This window comes from Calliopsis andreniformis, chromosome 10 (genome assembly GCF_051401765.1).
Source record: "Calliopsis andreniformis isolate RMS-2024a chromosome 10, iyCalAndr_principal, whole genome shotgun sequence".
Taxonomy (NCBI): domain Eukaryota; kingdom Metazoa; phylum Arthropoda; class Insecta; order Hymenoptera; family Andrenidae; genus Calliopsis; species Calliopsis andreniformis.
In genome coordinates this window covers 9,088,319-9,104,942 of record NC_135071.1, presented here as the reverse complement: position 1 = coordinate 9,104,942, position 16,624 = coordinate 9,088,319, and the positions used below count along the sequence as shown (strand labels likewise).

Here is a 16,624-nt window from a genome sequence, read left to right as displayed (position 1 = left end):
TACGAACGTACCAATTTTCCAAGATGTTTCGATAAAAATAGTACAGATTTTGAAACAATTTGTACCATAAATTCAGTAACAGAACCTGACGTTTATTAATTTACATTTCACCCTTCAGTTTGATATCTATTACATTTAGATCTACATGTTCTACGAATGAGTTTTATCCGCTTAATAACAAGAATTAACATTGAAATGATTGTGACTCATGCACGCGCCACACCTCGCTTTATGTCTCTTAAAAATAGAACGCTTGAAACTTTTTGAACACAGACAATCTCGAATAAACAAAAATTCAACTGATTCAAATTAATACCAACAGTAGAAGATTAATATAAAAGGGTACTTTGAATAAATCACATGGTAAGGTCAGGTCATACTGATACAATCTCTTTTATTATCATTAGGGTTCAGCCCATACTCAGATGCAAGATTTCAGACCAAACGAGTATCGTGGTGTCATCAAGTCACTCATACCAGGAAAGACGTATATCTTTCGGATTCAAGCCCAGACGAAAATCGGTTTCGGGCCTGAAGCAATTTGGAAGCAAAAGATGCCCATTCTGGCGCCTCCAAAGCCATCCACTCAAGTGGTGCCCACAGAGGTTTGCAGAAGCAGCACGACGATTCAGATACGGTTCAGGAAGAATTACTTCAGCGAACAAAACGGCGCAGTGACATCTTATACGATCATCGTAGCCGAAGATGATAGCAAAAACGCATCTGGTCTAGAAATGCCCAGCTGGAGAGACGTTCAGGCATACAGCCTTTGGCCTCCATATCAGGTGAGATTTTCTAATCATAAGTGTAAATTGTATTAACAAACGTGAGTTATATTGTCACTCGTATTAGTTTTGTTATACAGAGCATTCGGCAACGAGTGTCAGAAATTTTCAATAGTGAATTGTACATGTCAAGAATGAAATTGCGTTTGGAATTCCTTTTCACAGTTGATTGTTGCATAACCACTTAAAATTTGCTTGAAATGTGTCTGACTTATTCTACTGTTGGCGTGCATTAGTCAGGTTTCAGGTCAGACACAGCGATCCAGTAGCATAAGTCCCAAGTCAGATACATTTCACTCATATTTTAAGCGTTTCTTCAACAATTAATAACACAGAAACGAAACCTAAAATACAATCTCGTCTATCTTCAATTTCGCCTTATTTTAAAATGCAAAATTACCCTTTAAAATTTCTATCACTTGTCATCAAACGTTCTGTATAACACGAATGATTACTGCCGAGGAAATGCATCAAAATCGTAAAGCAAGCACGTAGTAGGTCGATAAGTAGACATTTTCTTTTTAACCTGGCGATCGAATGCAATGCGTCAGCGCTGCAATGATCTCGCAATAGAGATGTAAAATAATTAATGCAGCGTATTACACAGTATGACTCGTTAACTTGCACGATCACGAGCGAGCAACGCAAACAGCGAAGACATACGTGCACTCGAAACGACGCATAAACAATCACACTCTTGCAATTGTTACATTACGTGCACTCTAGACGCAATAGTTGATCGAAGCCGCGTGATTTCTAGTCGTCCTCCGAGGACACAGTAGCCAACAAGCGTCAACTATCGTCTCAGCAAAGCGGTAAAAACCTGAGAATAGCATGGCAAAGTGAAAAGTCTACAACAATTGGGATTAGTGTGAAAATAATGTGAACTAAGCTAAATGGTGGACATATTTTGTAAGGTGTATTTTGTGAATGTGTTTGGACGCTGATATGTTTACCAAATTAAACCATGAATATTATACAGAATATGATTGCGAAAGCTGGCAAATTATTCACGCAGGTGATCTGTTTTTTTTTGTAGAGTAGTAGGTCACTTTTTTGTATCACTGTTTAAATATTAAAAAAATAGTTTCAATGGTATCTCCTATATCCTGTTTCAAATATACCAATATTTTTGTTGGCTTCACTCACTCTTATATTTTATGTTCAGGTAATGGATCCATATTATCCTTTCAAAAATGGCTCAGTGGAAGACTTCACGATCGGTAGCGAAAATTGCGATAACAAAATTGGATACTGCAATGGACCTCTGAAGTCTGGCTCCACCTACAGAGTCAAAGTGCGGGCATTTACTGCTCCAGATAAATTCACGGACACCAGTTACAGTTTCCCGATTCAAACAGGTGAGAGCGATCATGTGAAACGCTTAATGCAAGTTATAATTCTTTAAATCGCTAGAAAAAATATACAATTATAGCTAAATCGTTTAGCTGACAACTTAGCTATAGGAAGCTTGCTAAATTCATGCCTCGTTATTTCGTGTACATGTCTGCCTAAGGATTGCTACTGGCAGGTAAGACAATACATTTATTTTTCGAACCAGATAATGCAGTAGTCATTAAGTATTACTTTAAAACTTTGCCTAATTCAGTGTTATGTGCTATTCGTAAAATGTACACAAATCTATAAAACAGAAGGAAAAAACCCTCTAATTAATTAAATACACCATTTACTTTAATAGTATTTTCCTAAAAAGTAGGTGTATAAAAATTGAAACTTGTTCAGATGTTTAAATTATAATTGTTTACATGTTTGGATAGATAAGGATAACACGGCCATCATTGTTGGAGTCACGGTTCCAATAGTGCTTCTGTTGACGTTATTGGGTATTGGACTACTGGTGAGAAGAAGAAGAAGTCAAGGTCGCAAAACAACCGAAACTCGGACAACTGACAACTTGTCTTTACCAGACAGTGTGATTGACACTAGGTACGCATGACTTCTGTTTGAATACACGCTGCGTTTAATTCACAATGTATTTCGTAAATAAATTTTTCGTGACAGTCGACCGATCAAGATTGAAGACTTCGCAGAACACTATCGCACAATGTCCGCGGATTCTGATTTTCGCTTTTCGGAAGAATTCGAAGAGCTGAAACATGTTGGAAGAGATCAACCTTGCACAGCGGCAGACTTGCCGTGTAACAGACCAAAGAATCGTTTCACAAATATTTTACCATACGATCACAGCAGGTTCAAACTTCAACCTGTGGACGATGAAGAGGGTTCGGATTACATCAACGCCAATTACGTTCCTGTAGGTTTCAATATTTATTAATTTACTGAATGATATCGAAAGAGTGTGATAATTTATCAAAAATTTGGCAAAACATATGCAATATGCAAGATAAAAAATATAGTTTTAGTTAAAATATAAATAAAAATATAGTTTATAAAATATGCATTTGCATAAACATCCGCAGTCTACTGATAAATGTTTAATTTTGAATCTGTATCTCTAAAATATGTGTATGTTCCTTTGTGGCAGGGTCACAATTCTCCAAGGGAATTCATTGTTACTCAAGGCCCCCTGCATTCAACGCGTGATGATTTCTGGAGAATGGTCTGGGAGAGTAACAGTAGGGCAATCGTAATGTTAACGAGATGCATTGAAAAAGGCAGAGAGAAGTGTGATCATTACTGGCCGATAGATACCTTGCCAGTCTACTATGGAGATATTTGTGTCACGATATTGAACGAGACGCGTTACCCTGACTGGAGTATTACAGAATTCATGTTATGTAGGGTAAGTATTTTAAGTCTCGCTTTGGTTTTCATTTGGAATAATTTTATAATTATTTTTATTATTAATAGGAAAATTTTGTTCATAAATTTTCAGTTTTTAAAGTGCTTTGCTGCTTTTAATTCTTTATTTAGTTCAATTTTGCGTAATTTGCGTAATTTAGATAGAGGTTGAGAAAAAGCTTCTCTTTACTAACAAATTGGAGATTGATGTAAAGATTCTAAAAACTTATGGCATAATTACTATTCTCAACAGGGAGACGTTAAGAGAGTCATTCAGCATTTCCACTTTACAACATGGCCAGACTTTGGTGTGCCAAGTCCGCCTCAAACACTTGCTAGATTCGTGAGAGCTTTCAGAGAAAGAGTACGGCCCGATCAGAGGCCGATAGTTGTCCATTGCAGTGCTGGAGTTGGTCGTAGCGGTACTTTCATTACCTTGGACAGAATTCTTCAGCAAATTCTGGTGTCCAAGTACGTGGACATCTTTGGAATAGTTTGTGCGATGAGGAAAGAACGGGTTTGGATGGTTCAAACGGAGCAGCAATATATTTGTATACATCAATGCCTTTTGGCAGTTCTAGAGGGTCAAGATACAACAGGACCACCACGAGAAATTCACGACAATCAAGGATTCGAAGGTAAGCCTTGTTTTCAGTAAAAGAACTCGGAACTATTGATCCTACTACTTGAGGAAAAGCTGTTCGAGAACAATATGATGTATATTTGGAATATTGAAAAAAAGTTTGGAGTATTGACGAATATGCACTTACTATTATTACTTTATAAGTTGTTTTTTATTTTGCATTCGTAAGTTCGTTATGGTTTATCAGTCTGTCTTGCAATTTTTTATTAGTACATTTGAACACATCCTTTTACAATTCCTCATATAAAATGTTAAGTTTTTATGTGTTCAAAAAATTACATATTTCTTATTATTTCGTTGAGTAATCTGTTTGATATTTTTCTTTGATTAAATCATACAAAAAATAGTAGTGCATGGACTATATCAAGATTGAAAAGATGTTGAAGAAACAAGTATTTTCAAGAAGCATACAAAATTCAGAAATATTTTTGTTAATCATTCTTACATAATCTTAATAATTTGAAGCAGTCTTTCTATGTACAATGCATCAAATTATTACAATTATGATAAGAGTGACTCGTTTAACAATAAGTCTCACTTAATACATGCACCGAAACAAATCTTTCGAATACTAAACTCGGACATGTTAACAATAAATAGATCTGTGGTTGTGATCGAAAATGTGATAATGGTGGTGGTAGTAGTGACATTGATTTAAAAGAGGGTATACTACACAAATGGTTCTGTGTCTCGTTGCAAAGATGTGCTTTTGGTAAATTGTATTACATCGAACGTAGTGTCTCACTTTCCCTCTGCAATCTTGTACTCCCTTTGAATCCAGGCAAGAATCGAAGCTCGGTTGAAAATACAAAGAGTCCTGGTGAAGATGAAAAGGAAAGGTGACCTTCAAACTACAATTCCTACGTCGATGGTAATTTCGATCCTCGCTTTTTTTTCACTTTCACCTGTTACGTGTGCCTTATTGCATGTCATAACCGCTTTCAGTAACGCAAATCGCATGGAATATAACTAACGCACAAAGAAAACTTATGAAACCACATTAGTACATAATCACTTCATGTTTGATCACAGACAAGTGTCAAGCTGCATCAAAACCTTAACTTAAACATTGGACACAATTACGCAGCATCTAATTGCAACTAGCACAGCATAAACTATATTAATTTAGATCTCTTCATTCGTTTCTGCTCGTTGTTTATTTGCCAAGCATAAGGTCTTACAAAAAGCGATTACTTAAACTGGGGCAAGGACTCCAACGTCCTGCCAGCTTCTTCTCTATCAAGATTAACTTCTTTTCGAACAATTATATAGTTTGCTCAAACTGCATGGTTATAGTCTAATTCAGACATTACTAATATTTGGGGACGAAGTTCTCATTCATTCTCGCATATTTTTGCAGACGACGAAGGGATAGCGGAATCGGGGATGTGATGTTCAAATACCTCGTTGCATTTAGGGATAGAGGAACAAAAGGACCTTCTAGAAGTACTTTAAAAAGGTGCAGCGCACCAGAAAGAATGGCATCACAGTGACGCACTTGTGTGATCAAAACGCTGAAAGTGAAGGTTGGAAATGTAATGGGGAAGAGTCATTGATTAAAGTGTTCGTCGTCGGTGAGAGCAGCTTGAAAGGGAGAATGTTGTGTAACAAATGTACTTGAGCAATTAAGCGAAAAGTGCCGCCAAGTTTTTTCAATTGAAACACAGCAACGTGTAGTTAGCTTTTTCATCGAGGATATAATCCACAGCCAAGTGATATAATTTTAATTCTCTTTCTTTAAACAATCGTGACCCATACGTTTGCTGCGTAAGAAGCTTAACAAATCAAAGACAGAGACTACTTGACCACGTGGGAGCTGTTTAAAGTTTTGTAGATAAAGTCATAAAATCGTCACCAGAAGTGATCAAGATTGTCTGAACGATTTGTGGGTGACACATTCTCCGACAATAATAATTTATTTCGCTTGAAACATCGCCATAGAAATCACAGTTTACTGGATGTATCGCTATAACACAAACATGGAAAGGCAGCGAAGAAACTGTTTCTATCATTTCTATAACAAACAGTATACTCGAACTCATCTAATTGTCTCAGGAGATTACACGAAAAATCCTTGAATTTGTTAACGAAAGATAGAAGGTCTTTGGCAGAAAATATGAAAAAATTCTCAGAACAGTTAGAGGTTGCTGTAGCCAAAAACGAACAAAAATTAGAAAGGATAGCGATCAAATTTGAATTTGGAGATTAACGTGACGCTCAAAATGAACATTTTTCGGACAAAACGGATCGATCAGTTTTAGTACGTAGAGAAAGTATTTTCCAGGAACGAAAGAACAGTCAGCAAATCAATGGATAGATGTGGATATGGAAATTGTGTGTCTATTAATGTGAAAATGGCAGTTATTGTAAGCACATGAATGTAAGTCAAACTAGCATCCGAAATTTACATACCGTGTGTCTGAGTCTTGGTACTTAACATGTTATACGATTATGAATCGCCTGTGTCGACCCTTTCGAATTAGACGATTTTAGAATGGTCAAAAGACACATTGAAGAAACTAGCGACATTTCGATTTCAATGCATTACACAGAGCGTTTCTGTCTCAGCAGCTTTTGTCGGTGATTGTTTCCAAATCGACACGATCGATGTTCGCATTTAGATACCTATCGCGATATAGTTAAGTCCAAGTTGCATATCTTAAGCAATGTAAGATGCGTATCTCGTATCGGGTTGCCACATTTCGATCTACACTTCGAATTTCCAATAAATCGACACCTAATAATATGACTGTCATTTGCAAACTTCAGTAATTACAGCAATTCAACACTTTGAATTCCCTTCTGAATTATTTTCTCTGTAATTCTAATTTTGGACTAAATATAATATGATCAAAAAATATGATCATATTTCTAAAATATCAATGAAGGAATTTAGATATTTAATTATTTAATTCTTGCGTATTCAAAACAATTTTACTATGTTTAACATTGCATTTGCCTGTTGATTTGTTGGAATTTGACATGATGTTGTGGCTGAGTGTTTATCATGAGTGGCAACCATCCGTCCAAGGGTTGTAGTAGAGACGAGAGTTAAATGTTAAACATTACCTAGAATGAAAAAAAAAAAGGAAGGAAGAGAGGTGAGAGGTGAAACGTTTCTGTCGACCCTCTTTTTTCATGATAGGAAAAACATGTCAGTGGGAACAAGAAACTCGCATCTTCGTAGAAGCCATATCACTTTTCATGGAAATCACTTGACGATCCGTATTATACGTATTTACCTATCTGCATTCGATCACGAAATGACGATTGTGAAATCTGCTAAACGATTCATTGATACAGATCGTTCGTTTCTCGTCATCGTCATCAATATTTAACAGCGGCTGATACTTCCAATTAGGTTGCCTTTTCGTGAAAATTTTTAAACGAATATCCTCTTTTTATTACATTATAGAATACAATACACAATCAGTATTCGATTTATCAGGTTTTAGATTCAAATATGAAAGAAGAAACCAAGCATGGATTGTAGCTCGCAAACATTGAACGATAACGATTTCTGAACTGATCGGAGGATACGATCGTCACTTTCAGTACTTACAATAATTAGAGTCAGATTGTCTCGACGATACAAAGACGTGTACTTAATTTTGTACGTACGATGAAAAACGCGCGCAAAAATTGTAGATATTTAAAAACGACAGAGAAACCAATTACTCTCAGCAGGGTCAAACGAATTCTCTCCATCGAGTTTTCCAGACAGGAGGGAAACCCCAAGGGGGCCTGAAATTAGCTTGCATACTGTATTTTTGGAGGAATGTTTGTATATCGCTTAAAGTACGTATAAACCACTCGCACATTTGTAAATGTTCTTGTCGACTACAACTTGATCATATTTGTATTAGAGAGAATACTGTCCGCTTGACTCGATGCTTTTATCGATCCATTAGGAACCAGTGGTACCATCGACTTCAGCCATTCTGTCGATCCTTTTAAAAGGATCGCGACGAAATTATAGAGACTTCCATGTTAAGAAAACGCTTCTATGCTCGACTAACATTTCCAATTTCGCTAATTCTGTATTAGGTACCTATGTCATGGAATGGCTGAATCGAAGCATGTATTCAAATACTGTCAAGGAATATTTAAAAAAAGGTGTAACATGTAATTGATATTATTGTCAACGAATATTTTTATAACGCTTTGGATGGATAAACAATGTATTAACTAAAGGAATTGCCACTCGACTGCCAAACGCAATACATAGTGTATCATAGGAAGGTATGGCCTGTATAATGGTGTATTTCGTATTTGTCTTCTTGTAAATGTTTTACATTGTAGCGATTACAATAGAATCTCGTAGACGTAGGAGTACTTTTAGGAAACGTAGATAAATGGTATCGTTCACAAGGGATCGATAAAACATTGACCGGACAACTGCAGTTTCCAATCCATCGAATTTCTTTACTATATAATATGCTATACATGTGTGTGCATATACTCGTGAACGTATTATCAGTATCTCTGGTGTAACAGATAATTACGACATCGCCAGGTCGATCAAATTCACTTGCGAATTCTTCTAATCTCTCCTCTTTCTGAAAATGATTCACTGGTAACACCTCTTTTCATTTTCTTCTCGGATAATTGAGTAGTTTATATCATACTCTTTATACATTCAGTATTTATAAGACCGTCGAAAGATACTTAAATATTTTAAAGCGTTTTAGAGGAATATTTATACCTTCAAATGTAATATATTATTACATTGAACGTGAACATTTTTGATCAAATCTTTTATTATTATTGAACAAATTTCTTCTAATGGTATAAGTATTGTGCATCACGATGATGCAGAAACACGGTGTTCTGTCTTTTTAATCTTCTACTCATGAAACCATGATTTTCGATGATATTATTTATGACAATCCAGTACAAATAAGTACTCATAGATTTACAAGTAAAATGTGATGGCATGTATGTTGCATCCTTTTGTATTACCATTGAAAAAGTTTGCATTCGAACGAAATACTTTATATAACGTAAAAGGAATATGGTAACTTTTTGTGTCTGACTATAAGACTCACTCGATTTTATGCGATAAAATTTATAGGAATGTTTCTTCATAATGTATTCTATTAAATTTTGACACGAGGAGAAAGCAAAAGTACTTGAACAACTGTGAACGCTAGCTTTTTTCATCATTAGTATAAATAATTCAGTTGTATCCATCATGTAAATTCACATATTCAAATAATTGAGTATAAGATTCACAATTTCTGATCAGGTTCCCAGCAAATTTCCAGTATGATCAATATTGCCAGATACCGTGACAAAATGTCTTCCAGTGATGTCATAGAGTAAAAGTGTGGGGGTATCGCAGGCAATGCAGTAAAATACCAGACGATATTCCTACTCTTCTACTCTATGACGTCACTGGAAGACATTTTGTCCCGGGATCTGGCAATGCTGAATATAACGTATGAGGAATAAGAATCGTATCATTGTTTATATAAGTATGCTTCGATCATATTAGCGTAACATAACGTACTGTGAAATTTGTTGGTAACGTTCCAATTATTCTATGAGAAAGCATTTTTTTGGAAGAGAAATAGAGTCATAGTTGAGATTTTTCGATTTCAGTTGAACTGACCCATACAGTCGAAACGGAGAGTTAGAATTGTAAAAACCTGTAAAAATACAAATTATTGGCCATACGGCGTGTTGCACAACGCTCGATTTTAACAAACATATAGAACATGTACATATATATGTCTCGACTCACAAGAAACATGACGCATGAGGGTACAGTAGTCTCACGTTATAAACTCGCTACTATCCTCTTCATTTCATAATTTGGCTTTAAAAGGATATCTTATTATCTACAAGGCCTCTGTTTGTATCGAGTCACAAGCTTATAACGAGTAAATAATGTATCTACTCGCCTGAATTCAGGAAGAGACGCTTTTGCATTAGAGATAACAAGGTGAGGAACATGTGACATGACATTCGCGTTTTTGTTGTGACAAGAATACGTTATTCTGTGATAGAGCACTATCCTCCAGTAATGGATACAGGATTCAGTGGACGCGTGAGTTTGATGGATCTTTGGTACATGTGGATGATTAATTAATTTCTATCGATTATCGGTTTGTGCCAATTGCTCTTAGTCGATCAATTAAACACAACTAAACGATGTTGACGTAAGGATATTGTTGTATGATAAATTAGCTGATTAATTGTAAGGAACAGACGCCCGTGCGCGATGTTGTATGTACATAGTATTGATATTTAGTATGGAGAAAGTATACACATTTATATTTTTTAAACAGTGCGCAGAAATCGGAGATATTGAGACCGACAAAGCGTGCTTGATGATACACTTGCATTATCAAACAAAAAAAAAGAATATGAGAGTGCTTGATGCTGGAGAAAAGTCTGTGTTGGTAAATATGAAAGTTAGGTATAGGTGGCCCAGAAATATAGCGTAGTCGTAAAATTAATCAAACAGTAACATGCACATGTTTAGAGGAGTAGGGCATGTGAAGTAACAGGAATACTGAAAGAAGAGGCCTTCAGCCTCTTGTAGGACCAACGATGCCTCAATTTAGCACGTTATATTTCTAGGCAAACTGTACTTCTAGTTTAATTTACTCGAAATTGTTAGCGAGTATATTAACACAAATTATTCTAAGTTCCAGTGCATCAGGCATCGCTAGGATACGCTAGCTGTCAAAAGATCTGATTATTTTTTCAAGTATTATTAAGTATTACCAAGATGTATTAATTAATTCTCCCAATTTTCACTCATTTCAAAATATGATATTACTTTAACAATTAAAGATATTACGCGACATCACCAACAGACACATTCCTCTCATGAACGAGCTTAAATGAAAAAGAGAATACCAATAAGATAAGTCAGAGTATCGTGTAAACTGTTCTCAGAAATAGATGGATGAAACCATTAGATAACGACCAAGGAACACGAAGAATTTGATAGAAAAATTTCATGGATTTCTATTGAGCGCACTCCGACGTCATTTCTTCGCGAGAAGCGACAATGCTGAGATTTTCGTACGCAAGAGAATCATGTATACCGTGTAAGTCTGCTCTTTCTTTTGTAAATATACCATTTTGTACCAGCTGCAAGGACAGCCGATCCAACAGGATGATTTTGCGAATCAGTCGATTTGGATAACCCTCGAGCATGATTCGTGAAACCACCCATGCGACTTTTGTCTTAATAATATCGTGAAACATGTTAGTATGTATCTGAAGAATTGTACAGCGTGCGAAGCACGATGAGACACGGGCTGTCTCGTGCAAAAGAAGAAAAGATGAAGTATGTGTGCATAATAAACATGGTTCTTCCAAAAACGCTGCCAATTGTTTCCTTGTTATGTTTCGTACTACATTTACTTTAGGCAACTTTTGACAACTTGAAATTGTGTTTAGACGAGCAATTTTGATCGATTTCAAGTTGAGCAACTCGGTTGCCCGACTACAAGTTGCCTAATGTAAACACAGTTTAATAGGACTCGTCAGCTCGACTTTCAGACAGGGTTGCTCTGAATTCTTGGCCATGAGGGAAAGTTCGTGTTAGAGTAGTAGAGAGGAAACTGGGACAGTCATTGGACGTTGGTTGTTGGACAAGGTTGCCAGAGAAATTCCCCTTTTCCCATTTGGAAAGAGCGTGAGAAGGTAGTGTGGTACTATTTTATACATGTGATTCGTGTAATTCATAATACGTGGACATCCAAGTATAGTGTTTCCTCGTTATAGTCTCACGGTTACATTTATTACAGTTAAAAATTGTTTAGAGCGTAAATATTTTATTTTCGAGTATTGTCACTTCATTTTGTACGGACCCAAAGTGAACATGAGGTGACCTCAAAAGTCTGTTCTACGCTATAAACTTGTCAGTGAGCCTATATCACGGAAACACTGTATTGAAGTATATTTTCTACTGTAATATGTGAAACGAAAACATGATTTTACGGTTACGTTAATATGCAATATTTCACGGATTAAAATTTGTATTATAAAAAAAATTACAAGTATATGAAACTCTGGTCCAAACCTCTCGATACACGAGTCAATTTGGCATTTCTATTCATCATATTTATTTGTCTTACTATACATATAGTTTCATATTTTCAAAATGAATATCTTTGCGATAAAGATCAAGTAAACAGGCGTTGACCCTGCACATAACCTTGTTTACGCTAATATTTTAAGGTTTATTATTATTTTTCATCAAGATTCAGGCCATCTGTAGCAGCATGTTAAACAGAGTATTCCATGCTTGCTAATTTTTGTGACGATCTCATGGCTGAGGACGGAGAAGCTGAAGCAGACGTCGATGAAGACAAATTAGCTGGTCTAGGCTTCAATGGCAATTTCGGAGGTAAAGAGGTCATTTTCTCACGTCTTCTCATGTTTGGCTCGGTCGAGGCATTACCACTATGAGGGCGTCCTAATGTGTTATAACGATTTTGAATATAACATTAATTTGTATCAGCTAACGGAGAAGCAACATCCAAATTTAAATATGCAAAACTTAGATGTTGTTTGTTTTGGAAAGACAATGCTTTGAAATAATGTCTTTTGTGTAAAAAATATTTGTGAACTACGAGCTGTGGAAAAAGGAATTTTTTTATCGCTGGTGGTTCTATACAAAATTCTTGCACTTTTAATTGCAACATTAATTATTTACAGTTTTAACAAGAAAAAGAAATTTCTGTCGACTTGTTAGACGCTATTTTTCAGGTCCTCAATTTTCAGTTAAATAATATATACTATAATATTATATTCTTGATTTTTTATACGTATTGTATGCAGCCTGTGTGATAGAATGAAACGACATAGAAAAAAACGTAAAGTAATTTCGTGTTGCAATAAAATTTCCATTGTAGCTTCATGGTTGAATTATTAAGTTTAAAAATTGCAAGCGAAAAACCTTTGAAGCTTGAAAATTCTATACTCGTCTTGTTTTCCAAAAGGAATTTATAGAATATAAAAAATGAGCTTTAATATTCAATTATTTCTTTCATTGCTGACTACAATTATCTTTTAAATGAATCTACCAGGAAACAAGATAATTAACAATTGATAAATAGAACCTAGACAGTGACTTCATTGGTAATAGTTTATACAATACGAATTTATACGATAGCAATGTCTGTTGTAGAACCGAACAATGCAATGTACAAGAATTTGTCGCAAACTGCAATTGGGTATATTGTTAGAGAGGAATAGAAAAATAGGAAGGCAGACAGAAGAGTATCGGTTTCTTTACTTTCCTCTTAACTGGTTCAACATTTTTGAAAAAATGCCAGGACTATTGTCTTCTGTAGATTTCTTGTCCTCATTACTCTCATTATTATGTCGTCGCAAAATGCGACTTAGAGATCCTGCCCTAGAATGAAAGAGCTTCTTCGGCGTGCCATCTTTGTCCACGAGCTTAAACATCCTGCCCAAAGAGTTGCTTTTGTCTTTCCTCGAAGAAGATTCTTCGCTGCAGTTTTCCATTGATTTAGTCGCGGTCTGTCAAGGGATTGTCGTTCTAGAACGTCTGTCGCTCATCTGTACCAACCTCAATCTGCTTACCGCACCATCGTCGACATTCAGGAACGATTTATTTGCAACTGGAGTCTGTGAGCGTTGCTTGAACATCTTCCCCATTCTGTTCAGCGTAGCAGTCTTGAACTTTCTGGCATCGTGTCTCACCATCTCAGCTCTCGACAATCTGTGCTGCGTTGCCTCTCGAGAACCCTCTTCCTTTGAGCATATCGTCCCTTCCTCGGGACCTAACAATCCGTAATTAGATACTAGTTATTTTTTGTTTAATCAAGAATTTATGCGTGAAGTATTTTTTTTTGTCCCATTGTTGATCAATATTCAGAAGAGAAACACAAACATAAATGTGTAAACTACAAACACAGGAGTGCATATAGCCGGTCCAGTGCAATAATGACGCAATTGCGAAAAAGTGATTTCTGCGAGGAAACCAATTTCATTTACTGAAACTTGTAATTCAAGAACGAAGGAAGCGTTTTATACTGTCAGGATAAAACAAATTGCATTCTCTAGTGATTTCTAAGTTTGTGTTAGCCACAAATGATATTGTTTAAATTTACCAATGTTAATAATATTGATGACATACACTAATACTCTAATAATGACATTACTGCTATCTAGTGGTTATTTAGTAAATTGTGAAACTTTTATATTAGAAAGATTAGATATTTCTGAGACTAGTAACATACATACTTATCTCAAAATTTACAAATTTGCAGTTTGTGCACAGGTTCAAAGCTTCACATTCACAGCTCTGTTTTGCTGATACATATACATCTGATAGTACTATCAAATAATATATAGTAATTTTAAGTATAATGCAATTAATAATTAATATTCATTGTGTATATACGACTGTCAATTGACACACTATAATTAATGTACTAATATACCAAGTATAAAGCATATACATTTGTCTATGAAGTAATTCCAATTAGCAATAACGAAGTCTAAAAAATGGCTCCCTCAATTTCAATCACTTTTCTCTTCGATATACATATAAAAGCGATTCACAAACGTGCTTTTCATTGACAATTTCTCTTATTATTCCATCATTTCTATATTCCCCAATTGGCACAGATTCCTTTCTTTTTCGCTGGATTTTTTGTACTGACGTGGTCATAAAAGTCAATACAAAGCTACGTAACCAGTGACCCTATAACATCCAGCAACAGTTGCATGTTTACATTCATTCTCGTTTACTTGGACAAGGGAAGATAAGATGATGAGACAGGACGACGCGCTTTTCGTTTGTTCAACCAACCGATAAATTCAGAATTCCGCCACTGCTGTAACTTGATTATGTAATGAAACCTCTGCCCTATAATTTTTCTGTTTGATTTGCTGCATATTTCCTAAGAAGGAGGAAATGACAGATTTACAGAGACAGCTATCGAAGGAAATACGTTGGGGCCAAGTTTTAATCAAAGAGGTACTTTGCATGTATAAGACGAGTTCCGTAACTGGGGCTCGTGATCCTTATTGAATCCTTACAGAGAATCATAATTTCCTATAATTAAATATTTCTCGAAATTGCAGATTACAGTTGCGAAATATAAACAGGAAATTAGAATTTTTTAACGTATTTCTGACAAACGAGAATAGCGAAAATGAAATTTTGGTAATAAGTAAGTCTCATAAGTATATTCGACATACATTTTGTTTTAACTACTATTGTGGACATTACAAAGGTGAAACCATACGTCAGAAATAGCGGTAAACAATTTTTTATTAAATATTAACAAAACTGTTGCTGGTAAAAAAGTGGTCCAAACAAAAATGTTAAAATAACAGTGTACTATTTGATTATATGGACTAAGGGACTTCTCCTTACATAAAATATGAATAAAGTTCGTCTATAATAACTTTTTCTAATGTAAAAATAAAAATTATAGTTAATACAGTTGAAGCTTTCATAGCTTCTAGGCACCTGGACCAAAGGGATGCAAATGATATTTTTCTTATATCGAGAAAATTGAGTTTAAAATTCAAATGTGTTAAAACAATTTCACGTAGACTCTTTATGAAAATTAAACTATGTTTATTGTTCGACAGACATTTGCATCTCTTTACCATTAACTACAATTTTCGCAATCAAATTTTTGTGAGAATAGTCCAAAGAAACATGAAACATTATGTTCTAAGGACATGTTAAAATTAGTAAATACTACTGATCAAAATTTTATTAAAACTGTATTGAGGTTATCTTTACTCATTGGATTTATAAGAATTTTTCGTTATCGTCTACGATGATTTCGGTAGTACGAACTGTATTGTGTGGGTAAATTAAATTAGTACTTGTGCTGTAGTGTTCGGGATAATAAATCACTTGCATTCCTTTTTAATCAATTTATTTCCATAATTTGTTTAGCAGTCAATTTTTCTGGCATTTAAATGATAGCTTTACTCAACGTTGGATTATTTATATTATTTACGACATTATATTTAATGATTTAACCAACCATTTCTGTTCTTAACTCAAAAATTCCGAAAATGTCACTTGCATCCCTTTGGTTGTAAGTGTATTATTCGAGGTTTCCAGATGTAAACTGTGTTTTTTAGATACTTACTTCTAACATTTTACTAACGTTGCAGATATTAGTTTCATTTAGGATCCTCAGACACATTGATACTGGAGTATCAATATTCAGGAGTATCAGTATCCAATACTCCAAATAATACAATCCCATATTATCAATATTTCATGTTAGAATTATACTACACCAGCAAAATTGTCAAAGTAGTACTTGAACACAAACAAATGGATTCTTTTAGAATCTGATTACACAATGTTGCTATTTGTATTACTTTTCTACGTTCATAACTAGAAAAATGTGTCAGATAATTATGTAAAAACTATTCCTTACCAAAGTTTTATTGAAATTAGTGA

The 16,624-nt window shown here is 35.1% G+C and overlaps 1 protein-coding gene across 1 annotated transcript in view; it reads left to right on the top strand.

Moving 5' to 3' along the window:
- Positions 1–12,182, top strand: part of Ptp10d (Protein tyrosine phosphatase 10D) — a 39,389-nt gene extending 27,207 nt beyond the window's left edge. Inside the window, exons 12-20 of the mRNA XM_076386526.1 lie at positions 408–785; positions 1,954–2,146; positions 2,302–2,316; positions 2,564–2,732; positions 2,808–3,060; positions 3,292–3,549; positions 3,802–4,186; positions 4,973–5,062; positions 5,552–12,182. Of these exons, the coding sequence (XP_076242641.1) occupies positions 408–785; positions 1,954–2,146; positions 2,302–2,316; positions 2,564–2,732; positions 2,808–3,060; positions 3,292–3,549; positions 3,802–4,186; positions 4,973–5,034 (1,713 nt within the window). The 3' untranslated portion in view covers positions 5,035–5,062; positions 5,552–12,182. The remainder of the gene's footprint in view (positions 1–407; positions 786–1,953; positions 2,147–2,301; positions 2,317–2,563; positions 2,733–2,807; positions 3,061–3,291; positions 3,550–3,801; positions 4,187–4,972; positions 5,063–5,551) is intronic.
- Positions 12,183–16,624: the final 4,442 nt, after the last annotated feature.